The sequence below is a fragment of the Cyprinodon tularosa genome, unplaced genomic scaffold (assembly GCF_016077235.1).
Source record: "Cyprinodon tularosa strain WSP-4 unplaced genomic scaffold, ASM1607723v1 ctg4, whole genome shotgun sequence".
NCBI lineage: Eukaryota > Metazoa > Chordata > Actinopteri > Cyprinodontiformes > Cyprinodontidae > Cyprinodon > Cyprinodon tularosa.
This window is the reverse complement of record NW_024039118.1, coordinates 2,662,734-2,678,462: the sequence shown is the minus strand read 5'-3', so window position 1 is coordinate 2,678,462 and position 15,729 is coordinate 2,662,734. Positions and strand designations below refer to the sequence as shown.

Here is a 15,729-nt window from a genome sequence, read left to right as displayed (position 1 = left end):
TATTGAAATGCATTTAAATTACTATGAGTCTTCATTGCTTTTAGATTAGTTAATCCGTTTAAAGTTTGAATTCAGATTTTCAGTTTAGTATTGAACTGAGGTGAAGGCTTTTGAAATTCAGAAGATACTTTTAAAAAAATCCAAAATGTAATTGTTCCTCAAAGGGGGTTTCGTTAGCGAGTTGTTGATGTAGATGCTGGTGGTTGAAAGCAGTTGGTTCCACATTACAATTTTCCGTAGACCATTAAAATGAATAAATGTTTTTGGTTTTCCAAATAGAATCAAATTTATTTACAGTTTATTTTTGTATGCATTTAGTGTTATTAAACAGTTTTGTCTTGATAGGATAAATATAGATCAAGTTTACATGTCTGGGTGGCCTTACAACAGGGCTTTGCACTATTACACTGATCATAATAATTCATTAGAAACTAATCTCTGAGCTAAATAATTATGATGCACAAGCATCCCTTAAAACGTATTGGGCATTTCCATTTTAGTATTTGTACTGCTGTTTTTTCCTATTTCAAATTGTTTAAGATAGGAAATTGAAAATCAAACATTAAAGAATCAATAAAAACTTTATTAAAAAGTGCTCAAAATAACAAAGAAAGATTTATTTTTTTTAAAGACTGCCATATTTAACGTAGAGAAAAATAGTCATAATATTCGGATTTTAAAGGTTTAAATTGTTAAAGAAAAAAACGGTGCTGTGATAGATGCTATCGATTCACATCTTCTACCAAGCTAGTTTAAACACCAACTTCTTCTTCTTTATTAGATTGGCGGATAGCAAACAGCTTATAGATGCATACCGCCACCTACTGTACATAAGTTTGTAGCTCTATAGTTCCACCTACTACATTCTATTTTTTATTTTTTATTTTATTTTTTTGTGTGTGTTATGTAAAAATAAAAACAATGCTTTATTAATAACCAAATGTTCCTCCCTATCTCCATCTTAAACCCCAACTAGATTAAATATCCCCTTTTATTCGGTTCACTTCAGTGGTCCAAATGTTCCGCGTCTCCTCTCCCAATATGGCGGACTCTTTCTCGCTTCCCTTTAACGTAAATTTCACATCGACGACGTAAGTGGCGTAACCCGGAAGTAAATAGTAAACCAACGAAACCTTTCCTCATAGATAGATATCCATGTGCAATGTGAGGTATTTATTTGATCGAAATAGGCATCGTTAGAGTTACTGCCGTAGACTGCAGTTTTACATTTAGTGTCGCCGGTTTCAAACATTTTTTAAGCTAATTTTCGCAGGGTGTTTGTGGAAATGAAAGGTGGGAAATGGAAGCAAAACAGCAAGAAGAAAAAAGGGAACGAGGTTTTACAGAAATACATGAATGCGGTCGACGAGTTTGTAAAAGGTAAAAGTGATCAGGATGGAGCAGACGGAGGACAGGGGCTGCGATCCGTGAAAACCAAAAGCAGAAAGGAGCTACGCAAAGAAAAGAGAAGGCTTAAAAAAGCCAAGATGAAAAGTCACTATGAAGGGAAAAAATTCGACAGTTTTGCCTCAGATCATGTAGGAAAAGCGGCGGTTGGATCTGGTAATGATTCCCAGGGTCAGAAGAAGAAAGCTGATAAACCCAAAAGGGACGTCACAAAAACACCTGCAAACAAAAACATGGGGCTTCCTGCAGAGAAATCCGCCTCTTCTGGGTCCAAGTCCTCCAAGAAAACCAACAAGCTTAAAGAAACTAGAAAAATGGCTCTGCTGGAGGCAAATGAGCAAGAGGACAGGGAGATAAAAAAGCTGGAGCGATACCTTGGATTAAACAAAAGGAAAAACAAGAAAAGTCTCCCTCAGTCATTTGTGAGCGATGGACTAGATTACATCCTTGGAGTGCTGGACTCCAGCTCATCAGGAGCAGGGATGTATGATGAAGACTGTGATGCTGATGAGGACATGGAGGCTGCTAAGGACAACTTTGAAAAGCTGGGTGAGGAATCTGTGTCAGAAGAAGAGGTGGAAGCTGAGGATGAGATGGAGAGTGAAGGAAGTGAGGGTGCTGAAGACGAGGAGATTGGGAGTGAAGAAGATGTTGATGACAACGATGATGATGATGATGATGATGATGATGATGATGATGATGATGATGATGAAATGAACAAAACTGATGCTGGTGCTGATTCCGGAGCTGATAGTGAAACCGAGGAGGCAAACCCCAAACCTGACTCAACATCACAAGCTGTGAGTTCAGATCCTTAACTTTGCTGCTCAAATTTTTCCCAAAAAAAGCAATAATTATCCTGTCTTGATCTCCATTCAATAATTTCTCAAAGGGCACCTCAAGGGAGAACAAGTATGTCCCACCTCAGCTGCGAAACACTGGAGATGATAAACGCAAAGCTGAGCTGGAGAAGCTGAAGAGGAAAGTCAAAGGCCTGTTGAATAGGTAACATTCCTGCAGCAACACAATTCAGATAGTAAAAAGCTGCAGAAGTAGCTTTGAATCACCAATTTTTATACAACACACATATACATTCGTCTGATACAGTGTATCTTTTTCATTATTTTATACAAATGCCCTTAACTCCAGTCATCATCAGTGTGGGATTCTCTATAAATCTGCAGCAACAGCTGTACTAATTAATCTTTTTTTGATGGGAGGGCATGGATGCAAAGAATTTGCTCCATTTCAGCATAAAAACATAATTTAAAGAATGTCATGCCATCCACATATTTTTTTTCTATAAATGTTTTATTGTGAACACACCATCATTAGCTGGATACTTCCCACAATTATTTTCTTAAATCCTTGTGAAAAGGAATATTTTTTTTTCTTCATTTTGTTAAAACAGAAACTGGATGAAAAGTTTTCATTAACTTTTCTGAATAATTGATTGTTTTGTCTCAATGTGTAAACATCTTGTCCATCTTGGGTCCCTTGGATAACAACATCTTTTAAAAATTAATGAATATTAAGAAAAATTTTATTCTTCACCCCCCATATCAAATATTCATTATTTTTATTTACTGAACCACTTAGATGTGACTTTTAAAATCTATTTTTCCTAAAATAAGACAGAACAATTTTTTTCTCATATTTTTTTTTTTTTTTTTTTTTGTTAGGATACTTCAAAGTTTGTCTGAAATGTTAAGAATATTTATATATATATATATTCAATTTTCTGGCAGAAGTTTATATACTGTAAATATTGGCATGGATGTAAAGTTCAATTTATTCCCTTTAATGCTGTAGTACTAAATAACTTTAGTTTTTGTGGATGTTGGCTCCCCCCAGTGGACAAAAACTGTATTGTTTTGAATGAAGAAAATATAAATGTAAATCCCTTTATTGTCCCACAATGGGGAAATTTACTTTATGCATTTAAGCCATCCCCTTGGGCAGCAGTGGGCTGCCATTGTGTGGTACCTGGGAGGCAGTGTGGGGTTAAGGGTCTTGCTCAGAGACCCATAGTGGCAGTCTATGGGTATCGAACCGGGTACCTCTCTATGCTAGGAAACTATGCATTAGGTAAACCATTAGAAACATTTGACCCAAAATAGAAGATATCAAAGCTCATCCTATAATGATGATGACACCATCTGATATTAGTGCTCAGAAATTGACTTTTTTCTCATCAATTTCAGGCTGAGCGAGCCCAGCATGGCCTATATCAGCAGTCAGCTGGAGGAGCTGTACATGAGCTGCAGCAGGAAGGACATGAACGACACCCTGACTGACGTGCTGCTCGCAGCCTGCGTCACACCTACCCTGATGCCCGACAGGCTGCTGATGGAGCACGTGCTGCTGGTCAGCATCCTTCATCATGCTGTGGGACTGGAGGTGAGTGTCTTATTAGCCTCTGAAAGGAGATGGTCGAACACTGACAGCAGATTACATTATATTTATCCCTTCAGCGCATCGGTCTGCAACCTTTGCAATCCATAGAGCTGTATTTACATTCAGTCCAGCTAATAGAGCTGAAGACATTGGGTGATGTTTTTTAAAGGGAGAAAAAGACAACTTAAATTTTATAAAAATCTACCAAACATTTGTTAAAATGAAGGAAAAAAGTTACAAAAAGAGAATAGATAAATTTTTTATGGGTTGCTGACATTTTGGGAAAATTTGTGTAAGGTGAAATAGTAAAAAAGAAAAACAACTTGTTTGCAGATGAGTCCTGCAGTTCTGTGTTTTGGCCACAGGTGGCAGTGCCAATTGAAACCTCTGCTATGCCTCATAAAAAACAGTTTTTTTCCACTTAAAAAAGATGAAAAAAATAAATAAATCTGTTTTACATAGAGTCAGTTTATTATAGAAATTAAACCAAATGAATTAATGGAGAGAATGCTAACCAGCCTTTGTTACTGTATTGTTTTTTTCAAAGATTATTTTGCTGATGAAGAGCAAGTTTGTAAAGGGCCAAAGGTTGCAGACCCCTGCTTTTGTGCATGAATGGTCATATTATTTCTTCTTTGTCGGTTTTCTTCATTTGAACTTGATTTGTTTTGCAGTAAATTTCTTCACATTTTTTTTAGCTAAAGCTCTTCAAAAATAATTGGAAAGCAATAACTACTTCTTGTAGTTAGCTATTACTGTATTCATATGCGTTTAATTTTATTTTTGAATTTGTTCTTTAATCACTGGCATAATCTTTATTAATTAAAGGTTAATTATTTTTATTTTTCTGATTCTGGGGAGCTGTGGACTTTAAAATTATTTTTTTTATTTCCAATCCTGTAGTCGCTATGATAAATATTTTATTTTATTTTATTTTTTCTCCTGCTTTTTTCTGATATTCTGAAATAAAATTAGACATAAAAATGTTTTCTTCCTTCCTTCTTTCCTTACTTACTTATGGGTTTTATTGGTTCCATTTTTAAAATATAAACTTTAAAAAGAGACTTAATTGTATGTATCATGCATATTTTACTGAGCTCCTCCATAAATGTGCAGGTTTTGCATCTGCTCCATGTCATTTGAAGCTGACCACATTGTGTCCCATTCCAGGTAGGAGCCCATTTCCTTGAGACAGTTGTGCATAGGTTTGACGAGGTCTACAAGAGCTCCAGCGAGGACAAAGAGTGTGACAACCTCGTCGCCATCGTCGCCCACCTCTATAACTTCCAGGTGGTGCATTCTGTCCTCATATTTGACCTTCTGAAGCTACTGGTGGGAGCGTTCACAGAGAAGGACATCGAGTTAGTCCTGTTTGTGCTGAAGAACGTCGGCTTTGCCCTGAGGAAAGACGATGCTCTCGCTCTCAAAGAGCTCATCTCCGAAGCTCAGCGAAAGGCTAATGAGATGGGAGCAAAGTTCAAGGATCAAACCAGGGTAGGTCACCCAAAAAAAATGTTTTTTACCTTCACCGTAAAATCAGTACATGTTAAGGTTGATTATATCCTTATAAATTGTAACCCATTAAAGGAATAGTACACCCAAAACATGATTAGTCTTCATTTTCTACTCACCCCAATGCTGAACAACACTCTGGAGTACTTTTTTGATATCTCAAATGCATCTGGAGATCTGGGAGGCTTCTTGCTGTCTGCTGACATTCAAATAATGGAGGTCCATGGTGACTGAGGCAGAAAGGTCCATAAAAGTCCACAAAAAACGTGTCAATATTCCTCCATACTGCTCGTCCAATGTATTCCAAGTGTCCTGAGTGGGTAGCATCCAGAATTAACTCGAAACAAAGTCATTTAGAATGTTTTTAGAGCATAAACAGTAGTGTATAGTATTTCCTGAAAGCGCGCGCCAGCGCGTTCATGACGCTACGGAAGCCGGCAGACCAAACCAGATGAAAGTGCGCATTCAGCGTTTGCTCTGCCAATAATGCAAGCGTAGAAGAAGAAATGTGCCGTTTACCTGTGCAAAGAAAGAAACAACGAAAGAAAAATGTCTGAGGACTTCAGTGTTGAGGAAGAGCATGAGTTCTTTGCCGAGCTGAATGCGCTGGTTTGGTCTGCCGGCTTCCGTAGCGTCGTGATCGCGCATGTGCGCGCTTTCAGGAAATCCTATACACTACTGTTTATGCTCTAAAAACATTCTAAATGACTTCGTTTCGAGTAAATTCTGGACGCTACCCACTCAGGACACTTGGAATACATTGGACGAGCAGTATGGAGGAATATTGACACGTTTTTTGTGGACTTTTATGGACCTTTCTGTCTCGGTCACCATAGACCTCCATTATTTGAATGTCAGCAGACAGCAAGAAGCCTCCCAGATCTCCAGATGCATTTGAGATATCAAAAAAGTACTCCAGAGTGTTGTTCAGCATGGGGGTGAGTAGAAAATGAAGGCTAATTATGTTTTGGGTGTACTATTCCTTTAAGGCTGCTAAAAGATGCGTGAACTTACCTCCAGGTGCGATTCATGCTGGAAACTATGCTGGCTTTGAAGAACAATGATATGAGGAAGATACCGGGCTATGATCCTGAGCCTGTAGAGAGACTGAGGAAGCTGCAGAGAACTCTGGTGAGTGATGATGAGACCAGGTTGACTAATCCTTCACCATAAATGCACACGTACAACTGCAGACTATTAGTGAGGCATCCCACTGTTGTTTTTGTGATTCAGTGTCATTTTTTTAATCTAAAAACTGTTTAGTATTGTTTGTTTGAGATGGATTAACAGACAAAAGGAATAGCTTTGTTCCTCACCTTGCTTAAATGTTTAAATCTAATTACATAGTTGTTTTCTGCTGGGAAGGGACCTTTCTTTTTAAAGCTGCTGATTGTGATATTTTATTTCACCAAGAGGTGGCACCAGAGTCCCTTTTCCACATAGGTCACTTTCAGCATCACAAAGCTGATTTTTTTGTTTAGCCTTTTTACATTAATCAAATATTACTACTTATTGGTGAATTTTCGATTCTCAGATCCACAGCAGTGCTGGTGGCAGTGATCTGAAGCTGAGGGTGTCTCTGGAAAACATCCTGAATGCAGAGCAGGTGGGCCGTTGGTGGATTGTAGGTTCGTCGTGGAGCGGAGCGCCAATGATCAGCAAACAGGCTGACACACCATCCCAGCAGAGCTCTGCTGAAGGACAGGTAGAGAAGAGTATGACTGAAATATATGCTGTTTCCTCTACATTCACCACCAATATCTTGGAGCTAATTCCCTATTAAAGGTATTGTGGAGGATTAATTAAAAGACCTGCCATCGCCACGTTAAAAAAAATGCGCGTGCAAGAGCATGCACGAGCCCCTTTCTCCTCGTGCACGCCCTGTTTAAAATGTGCATAGCTCATACAAGCTTACTGTGTCCACATACAGCGGGGGCTATATGGTGAACTTTATATCAAAATCTGTCAACTGACCGTTCGGACAGATGATCACTGCTTTTTGCTCCCCATTGGTCACCTAACTCCTCCTCCACTGCACGGTGTCTGCACCATCTTTGATATTAGTCGCCATTGTGGGGTTGTGACAGTGGGCCGCTGTGACGGCAAATCCCATAGTGCTTTGCGAGGAAAATTCTCCGTGCGAAGCATTCTGGGATAGATCTGCCTCCTCTCCTTTTTTCTTCTTATACACTTCGTAGACATTTTTACAGTCGTAGATTTACAACCCTCGGCCATTTTCAAAGAGCAGCGGCGAGAGGGGTGAGCTTCAACGACTGTCTGAAACCCTAGCTCACCATACATATGCGGCTGAAAGATAGCTAACGGGACGAGCACGTAGGACGGCCTTACATAAACATATCACCAAAATGACTGACAATTAGGAGGACCACTTACAGAAAAAACGTAAAACCCAGAAAAGAGAACAGAATATGGAATAAAATAGAATAGAGTTTAACTTTATTATCATTACACTGACACAAGTACAAAGCAATGAAATGTAGTTTGCACCTGTCTGGAAGTGCTATACAGGATATAAATACGTATCTACATATGCACAGAGACTATGTAGGTTGACTGTAAATGGTATATATAAACAGAGATTAATTTTAAATGGCTATAAAATAAGTACATATGAAAACTATTTACGGATTTAGTTAGGAAATGGAATTTATATATATATTTATTAGTGGGATTATATAGAAGAGCAGGCATTAAGGTTCACATACACTGGTTTCTATATAGCTAAGTAAGATGTATATTGTTTCTTATTATTTTATCATTTTAATTGGATTTTGAATTTGGAGATGAGCAAAGTGCAACCTTTTCCCACTTTATTGACATTCCATATTTTTTATTACATGCATTAATTATTTTAATATTAATAAAAAATGTTTCTATCTATCTATCTATTTTATCTATATAAATATATATATTATTATATATTATATATATATAAAATAATAATGTATATATATAATAAATATATATTAATATATAATATATATATATATATATAAATATATATATATATATTATATAATATGTATATATTAAGTTATATATATTAATATAAATATAATATATATATATATATATATACATATATATAATATATATATTTTAATTATATATATTAACATAAGTAATATAAATATAAATATATATATAATAATGTATCAAATGTATAAAAAATATATATATTTTATATATATAAAATATAATATATAATATAATTATATAATATCTAATACTACATACAAACAAAAACAAATTAAAATACATAAAAATTACAAACAAAAAAAAAATAAATATATCCAAACTATTCAATAACAATTAATAAAATATAAGAAATAAATAAAATGAAAAAAAAAAAATACAAAAATATAAAAAATAAAAATTAACAATAACAACTAACTAAATACAAATAAATTAAATACTAAACATAATAAATACAAACATAAAAAAATAACCCCAAACCCAAAAACAACACACTCACACACCACTAACCCACACACAAACCCCACAACACACAAAACACTACCAACAATACACAAAAACACTATTACACCACAACAATACACACACACTCCCACACACACCACCCACACACACACTACACAACCACCCACACACCAAACCACACGAACCACAACACACACACACACCACACCCACACACCACACACACACACACAACACACACACACACACAACTACACATACACACCACACACACACACAACCACATACCCACAAACACACCACACACTCACACACACAATACACACACACACACAACACATAACACAACACACACACACACACATACACAACTAATACACACACAACAAACACACATACATCCACACCACATACACGAACACACAAACACACACACAACAGTACACACAACAACACACACACAACACACACACACAAACCACACCCACACATACACAACATACTACACACACCTACACACACTAACACATACACACAACACACCACACACCATACACACACACACACAACACATACCACACACACACACAACACACCCCAAATTTACCACAAACAAACACCCCCCCCACCCCAACCACCACCCCCCACCATCAACACACCCCCCCCCCCCCTTCTTCTGTAACCCCCACCACTTCCAAAAAAATCCCTACATTACCAACCCCTAACCATCCCTCCACACCCCACATTGCCAACCCAAAACCCCCAATAGTAAAAAACCCAACAGTTTTCCTTCCAAAAAAATTAGATTTGCGACGCCACAAGGATACCCCAGAAGTCAGGAGGAACATATTTGAGATCAAAGCCCATAGGACAACCGGATCATCGCGAAATTGGGTTGAGGTAAGTTTCAGTTTCAATTTTTTACATTAATCCCATTTGGGTTAAATGCTTCAAGCAAACTTAGATCTCCTAATTTTCCAGTAGTTTAGTTCACTTTAAGCTTCTTTTTTTTCTGTGAATCTCCTGTGAAGAATTGGTCTAAAGGACAAGCAGGAGAGAGAGATCGTCCACGTTCTGATGGACTGCTGTCTGCAGGAGAAATCCTTTAACGCATTCTATGCTGTACTTGGAGAGAAGTTCTGCTCCCAAGATCGACGCTTCCAGGTAAGGGGGTAACAATACTCTGAGTGTTGGCCTAGTGGTCAGAGCAGTGCGCTTGTGCTCTAAGAAGGTTGCAAGTATCAGGTTTGATCCCCACAGCCTGCAGTCCCTGAGCAAAAACCCTTAACCTCACACTGCTCCCCAGGCGCCACACAATGGCAGCCCACTGCAGAGAGTGAATTTCCCCATTGTGGGACAATCAAGGGATTAACAACATTCCTCTGATCCAAATCGTCATGTTAAGAAAGACGCCTTTAATTCAAAAACTATAACCTATGACCTATTTTCATTTTTTATAAATGAATCCGAATTTTTTGGTTTAGATCCCTTTAAGAGTTTAGAAGTAAACAGTCAAACTATATGTGAGTTCCTTTTTTTGTGTGTTAATATAAATGTAAACTATAAATTGACAAAGCGGCGTAGTTTGTGATATCACCGACCTTCATATCGTCATCCAAACAAAATGATGACATAAGATCCTGCTTAAACTGGGGGATTAGCACCTATCAGGAACGCCCACAGCATATAAAACATCATGCATAGTTACTTATTAATGTAGTTACTGTAATAAGTGTCTGATAAGGGAGTTTAGGTAAAAAAAAAGGTTATGGGTAGCTAAGGGAAACGTATTTATTTTTTGCAAGTTTTGTCGTATTATATTGATTTAGGAGTTTTTATTAACAATATGATTTTCATTAATGTTTTATTTTAAGTAGACAGTTTTTTTATGTTCTGTTAGTGAATTTCCAGATGTTTGGGATCTTTGTGGGATGCCTTTTTAGTTGCATTTAAACATACAAATAGTGTTAGATAAATAATGACTTTCAGGTTTAAATGACCACCCAGTTTGTGTTTGTGTGCGATCCGATCGCGGCCTCCATTTCACCTCTTCAGTGTGAGAGACCCCGACACCTCTGGCTCCTGATTTGAGGGCAAACAATGGGACTGAGAGAGCACACCTCCTACATTACTGCCATGTTGGTCAGCAGCTCATATCAGAGCCCAGTGGGCATTGTCCTCATCAAAGAGCTTTAAATGGAGCTGCTGGGAATGTTTGCGCTTTGTAAACTGGACTTACAGTTTCTTACAGTTAATCTTTTGCCTCTAATGATGTTCAGGTTTAACTCTCACGTCTCAGGGAATTGTGAGAAGTTGTTTGTACATGAAAACATCTGCAATAATTTATTGGAGTTTTCTTAGATGCAAAATAAAGATATTATTGGTTTTGTTTTTTTCTTAACATTTTGACAGATGATAAGTTAATGTTGGTGATTAAAAAAAAAGTGAAGGGAAACATTTGCAATCATTCTTTTACATATCTTCCTGCATTTTCTATTTTTTTTTTTTATTTAACTTTTTTGTCCTTTTGGCTTTGTATCCCTTTTTCCTATTGCTGGTTTGTTCTACCGTTTCCTGCAAACATGTTTGCATTCTGTCTGGACCGTTCTCACCTTGGATTGAAGCATTTCCTGCTCATGTGTTTAACCATTAAGTATTTAACAGTCAAATATTTTAGTTAAAATTTAAAAGGTTAATGATGAAAAGTCTCAAACGAATGTATAACTTTATTTAGTTGTGCATTATTTCTAAGTTTTTTTTTTAATCCCACCTTTTTTCCACAGCATGTGGTTCTGATCACTGCTTGAGTCATTTAGCTCTTGTGAATTGTGAGAATATATATGATCCCTTTATCAGACCAAAACAACTGATGAATATTTCTATACTTTTATTTGTATTAGTGTTACTAAAATAAGCCTGTAGATAAGTATGGATCCATTATAGAAAGTCACTTTGATTCTGGTGTCAGGGCAGGTTTAAAACCCCTCCCAGTTTAGTATGAGTTAACCAATGGTCAGTAGGAAGTGTCCTTTTATAGTTCTAAGTTGGTGCAATCAACCTAAGATGCTAAAGTTTGTAATGTTGATTGTTTGAAACACCGGGAACCCAGTTTTGCTATAACCTGCTTTGTTTTGTTTTGTTTTTGTTTGTTGTTTTTTTGGTCCCTTAGAACCACTGTACTTTACACTGTTTCTCATCTTATTAGCATATTAATGGAAACATTCTCTTAAGAGAAAACGTGTTTTTACCGAAAGGTAAAACAAAAAAAAAGCTATGGTTGCAGCATTTTTTGTTATATTTTGTAACCTTTTTCTAAGAAATTAAGCTTCTCCATTAACTGTTATCCATGATCATATTATCTGTAAAAATTAGATTTACATATCCCACTGTATGGGGAAAATGTTTTCTTTTTTATTTCAGATACTAAAATAGAGTTAAATTTACTCATATGTCAAAGGAATTAGATGCATCTTTTTATCTGTAGTTCTACTGGAGCTTTGTCAGTTGAATTTGAGGTGAGCATTTTCAGTCAGTCTGTTTTTTTTAATCACACATCATTTCTCATTTCTCTGTTGCTTTTAACTCAGTTTTATATATATATATATATATATATATATATATATATATATATATATATATATATATATATATATATTTATCTTTTATTCATTTTTATCTGTGCACTTTAGTCATGATTGAAATTTTTAAAGTGTTTTATAAGTGGAGTTGTATTGTATCATGTCCTTTGGGCATTTAAATCGTTTTTTTCTATAGCCCTCTGGTCTTCAGGAAGCTTAAAGCTGTCCAAAGTTTGCTTAAAACTCAAGCAGTACCTGTTTAGTGATTTACTTGCAAACTTAACTCCTCTAAAAAAAAGTCAGAGTAGAGAAGGACTAAAAAAGCACATTGAGAGAATGCTGCTGATGATTATTATTTAATTATTAAGAAATGTGTTGTTGTTATTTTAATTATTATTTCCCCCTGAGGTACAATAGGGTTATTTGTTTGGTTTTCTTATGGAGCTAATTTGAAGGTAATTAAACTACGACTGAAGTTTTTGCACAAGACTTTATGTTCTGACCATATTCTGCAGACACAGTTTCTTTATTTTCTTTTAGTGTGTTTAGTACAGGTTCACTAAAAATGTGCTGAAATCCCACCTGTGGATCTCACTTTTCCTACAGTTTACTGCTAAATGATGAAATGTACGTACATAAAATTTTTTCTATTTGCCAATAACCATTTCTGCTTACCTAGATGACATTCCAGTTCTCCTTATGGGACAAGTTCAAAGAGTTGTCTAACCTTCCCAGTGGTGCATTTACCAATCTGGTCCAGTTGGTGTCTCACTTCCTTCAGAGGAAATGCCTCCCCCTCTCCATCCTCAAGGTGACTCATTTGGAATGGACCACCATGTTTTGCTAGAAAATCAAATAAAACATGTCTCTTGTGCTTTTCTTTCTCGTTCCTTGTGCAGGTTATAGAGTTTGGGGAGTTGGATAAGCCCACGGTGCGCTTTTTACGTCAGGTGCTGATTAAGCTGCTAAAAGAAACCGAGCCTGAGGAGATAGCCAGCATATTTGGGAGGTGGGTTATTTTTATTTATTCGTTTATTTTTATTGTCATTACACTGTTACAAGTACAGAGCAACCCATTTAACTCATCTTCTTTTGGGAGCAGTAGGCTGCCATTGTGAAGCGAACTGTGTGCAGTGTGGGGTTAAGGGTCTTGCTCAGGGACCCAGAGTGGCAGTCTGTGGGAGTGTGTGGGACTTAAACCTCCGACACCCAAGCACAATGCTCTAACCACTAGGCTACCACTCCCCTAAAAAAATGAGTTACAGACTTATATCAGACAAATCATTAAACATGCTACCATTTAGAGGAACATAATCACTACAATCATAACATGGTAGACTCTTAAAATCTGCACTTACAAATGTGTTCATACAACCTGAAATTCAAGTTTTTCATATTAGAACCTAAACATTTAATCTATTGTATTAGGATTCCATGTTTCAGGCAAATTAAAAAACTGGGATATTGTTTTTAAAGTCACCCTAACACTCATAAAGTCAGGAGGATACAGTAGATGTGTGGAAGGAGCAGCTCTGGTTGCATGAAATTGGGCTGAGAAGCAAAATGCTTTATGTGGCTGAAATGCATTAAGTCGCCATCCACATTATAAAACATGGTGGTGGTAGCATTATGCAGAGTTACCAGTTATATGCATTGCTTAGAGCACAGGTGTCAAACTGGTTCCAGAAAGGGCTGTGTGGCTGCAGGTTTTCTTTCCAACCAAGCAATAGTACACCAGACTCCATTCATATCATCAAGTCATCATGTTCAGATTGGACTCCCTTGATGAAATGACTGGAGTCTGGTGTGCTATTGTTTGGTTGGAAAGAAAACCTGCAGCCACAAGGCCCTTTCTGGAACCAGTTTGAGGATGCAGATAGTAAACATATAGCCAGACCTAAAGTGTTCAATCAAAGCGTATATGTTAGATTGGTCTAGTCAAAGTCTAGACCTTAATCCAACAAGAAGTTGTAGCAAGACTTTAAAAATCAATGCAAACTGAGCTTGAAACAATTTGCAGACATGTTTCTAAATGCCCACCCAGGGCCACTCTGTTCTTGCTATGGTTAACAGTAGTTACCAGTAGTTCCTGCAAATTTAAAACATGCTGTGGTTCAACCCTTACTTAAAAAACCTGTTCTTCATCCCATAATTTTTTCAAACTATAGGCCAATTTCTAAGCTTTCATGATAGCATGATAATGTGTTAAGTTCCTTGTCATTTAAACCACTATTTTGAATTATACAACAACTCAAATGACCTGAAAGGTTTTGGGAAATGTTTTCTTTTTGACACTTTGTGAAAGTCTGATAACAAATATCTCTGGTATCTCCATGTTTTCAGGATTTCAGGGATTCCTAAGCTGGGGATGCTGCGAGAGGGATTGAAGCTTTTCATCAGTCACTTCCTGCTAAAGAACTCCCAGTCTCAGGGGTCCGCTGAGCATTTGGCACTTCTGCAGGAGCGCGCCCAGGTCGCCACCAAAGCAATGGAGGCCAAAGATGCCAAGCTCAAACTGTAAAACAGATCCAGAGGGCGTCCAGCCTTCTGAGGCAGGAACTAATCCTCAGAGAAGGACATAAAGACACAGTAGCTGTAAACATGAAGGTGTGGTTTTGGCAAGCAGGTCTGATGTCCACTTTTGGGGTCCTGCTACAGCAAACTAAAAATATTTTGCAATCTTTGATTTACCGGTAATAAAAAAAAAAAAAAAAGTTTAATATCTTTGTATATTTGCCTATAAACATGACAATATCTCTTTATTCTCTCCTGTCCTTATATCACAGCATATCTACCCTTTTACAGGCAGTGTACAGTCAGAGTTTTACCTTATTATGTGTATTCTTGGTATTCTTTCCAAAAAGAATATGCTAAAACCTTTAAAGCTTGCTTTTTTTTTTTGACTGCAGCATTGCTTCCTTAGTGTTTACACGCCCTGATCAAATGACCGGGGCATGCTGAATATTGTCTGTCCTGTTTCTCCGCTGACACCAGTATATTTGCCACATGGTTCACATAGCAGAGTCATTCTGTTACATTTGATACTTGCTTCTATAAATTAGCTCTGCAGATGCCTGTATTGTTCTAAAGCAGGATGGGCAGTCAGGGGGGTCGGGAACTGGCCACTAGGGTCAACCAGATCAAATGTTTGTCCATAGTTCATAAAGCAGGCAGGAGCTAAAGCGACATCTGATGGTTTTTCCATTAAAGACGAATAAGATCAGGAAAAATATTTACATTTCTGGAACTTATTAACGTTTGGTCATGATGATACTACACCTGTCAGAAATGTTAACTGGGAAGGAAAAATTAGGGACATTTTAAAAATTTATTAGAAATAAAGTTCGGAAAAGTTAGCCCTGCTTATGTTTTAA

The 15,729-nt window shown here is 36.9% G+C and overlaps 1 protein-coding gene across 1 annotated transcript; it reads left to right on the top strand.

Moving 5' to 3' along the window:
- Positions 1 to 1,114: 1,114 nt before the first annotated feature.
- nom1 (nucleolar protein with MIF4G domain 1) lies at positions 1,115 to 15,121 on the top strand. Its single transcript, XM_038297877.1, has 10 exons — positions 1,115 to 2,207; positions 2,300 to 2,412; positions 3,612 to 3,807; positions 4,975 to 5,298; positions 6,337 to 6,447; positions 6,851 to 7,083; positions 9,806 to 9,941; positions 13,035 to 13,166; positions 13,255 to 13,364; positions 14,699 to 15,121. The coding sequence occupies exons 1-10, from the start codon at positions 1,287 to 1,289 to the stop codon at positions 14,874 to 14,876; spliced, it is 2,454 nt and encodes an 817-aa protein (XP_038153805.1). The 5' UTR covers positions 1,115 to 1,286; the 3' UTR covers positions 14,877 to 15,121.
- Positions 15,122 to 15,729: the final 608 nt, after the last annotated feature.

Coding starts and splice junctions, on each gene's coding strand:
- nom1 (XM_038297877.1), top strand. CDS start 1,287: ATGAAAGGTGGGAAATGGAAGCAAAACAGCAAGAAGAAAAAAGGGAAC. Junction 2,413..3,611: donor GTCAAAGGCCTGTTGAATAG/GTAACATTCCTG, acceptor CATCAATTTCAG/GCTGAGCGAGCCCAGCATGG. Junction 7,084..9,805: donor TTCACCACCAATATCTTGGA/GCTAATTCCCTA, acceptor GAATCTCCTGTG/AAGAATTGGTCTAAAGGACA.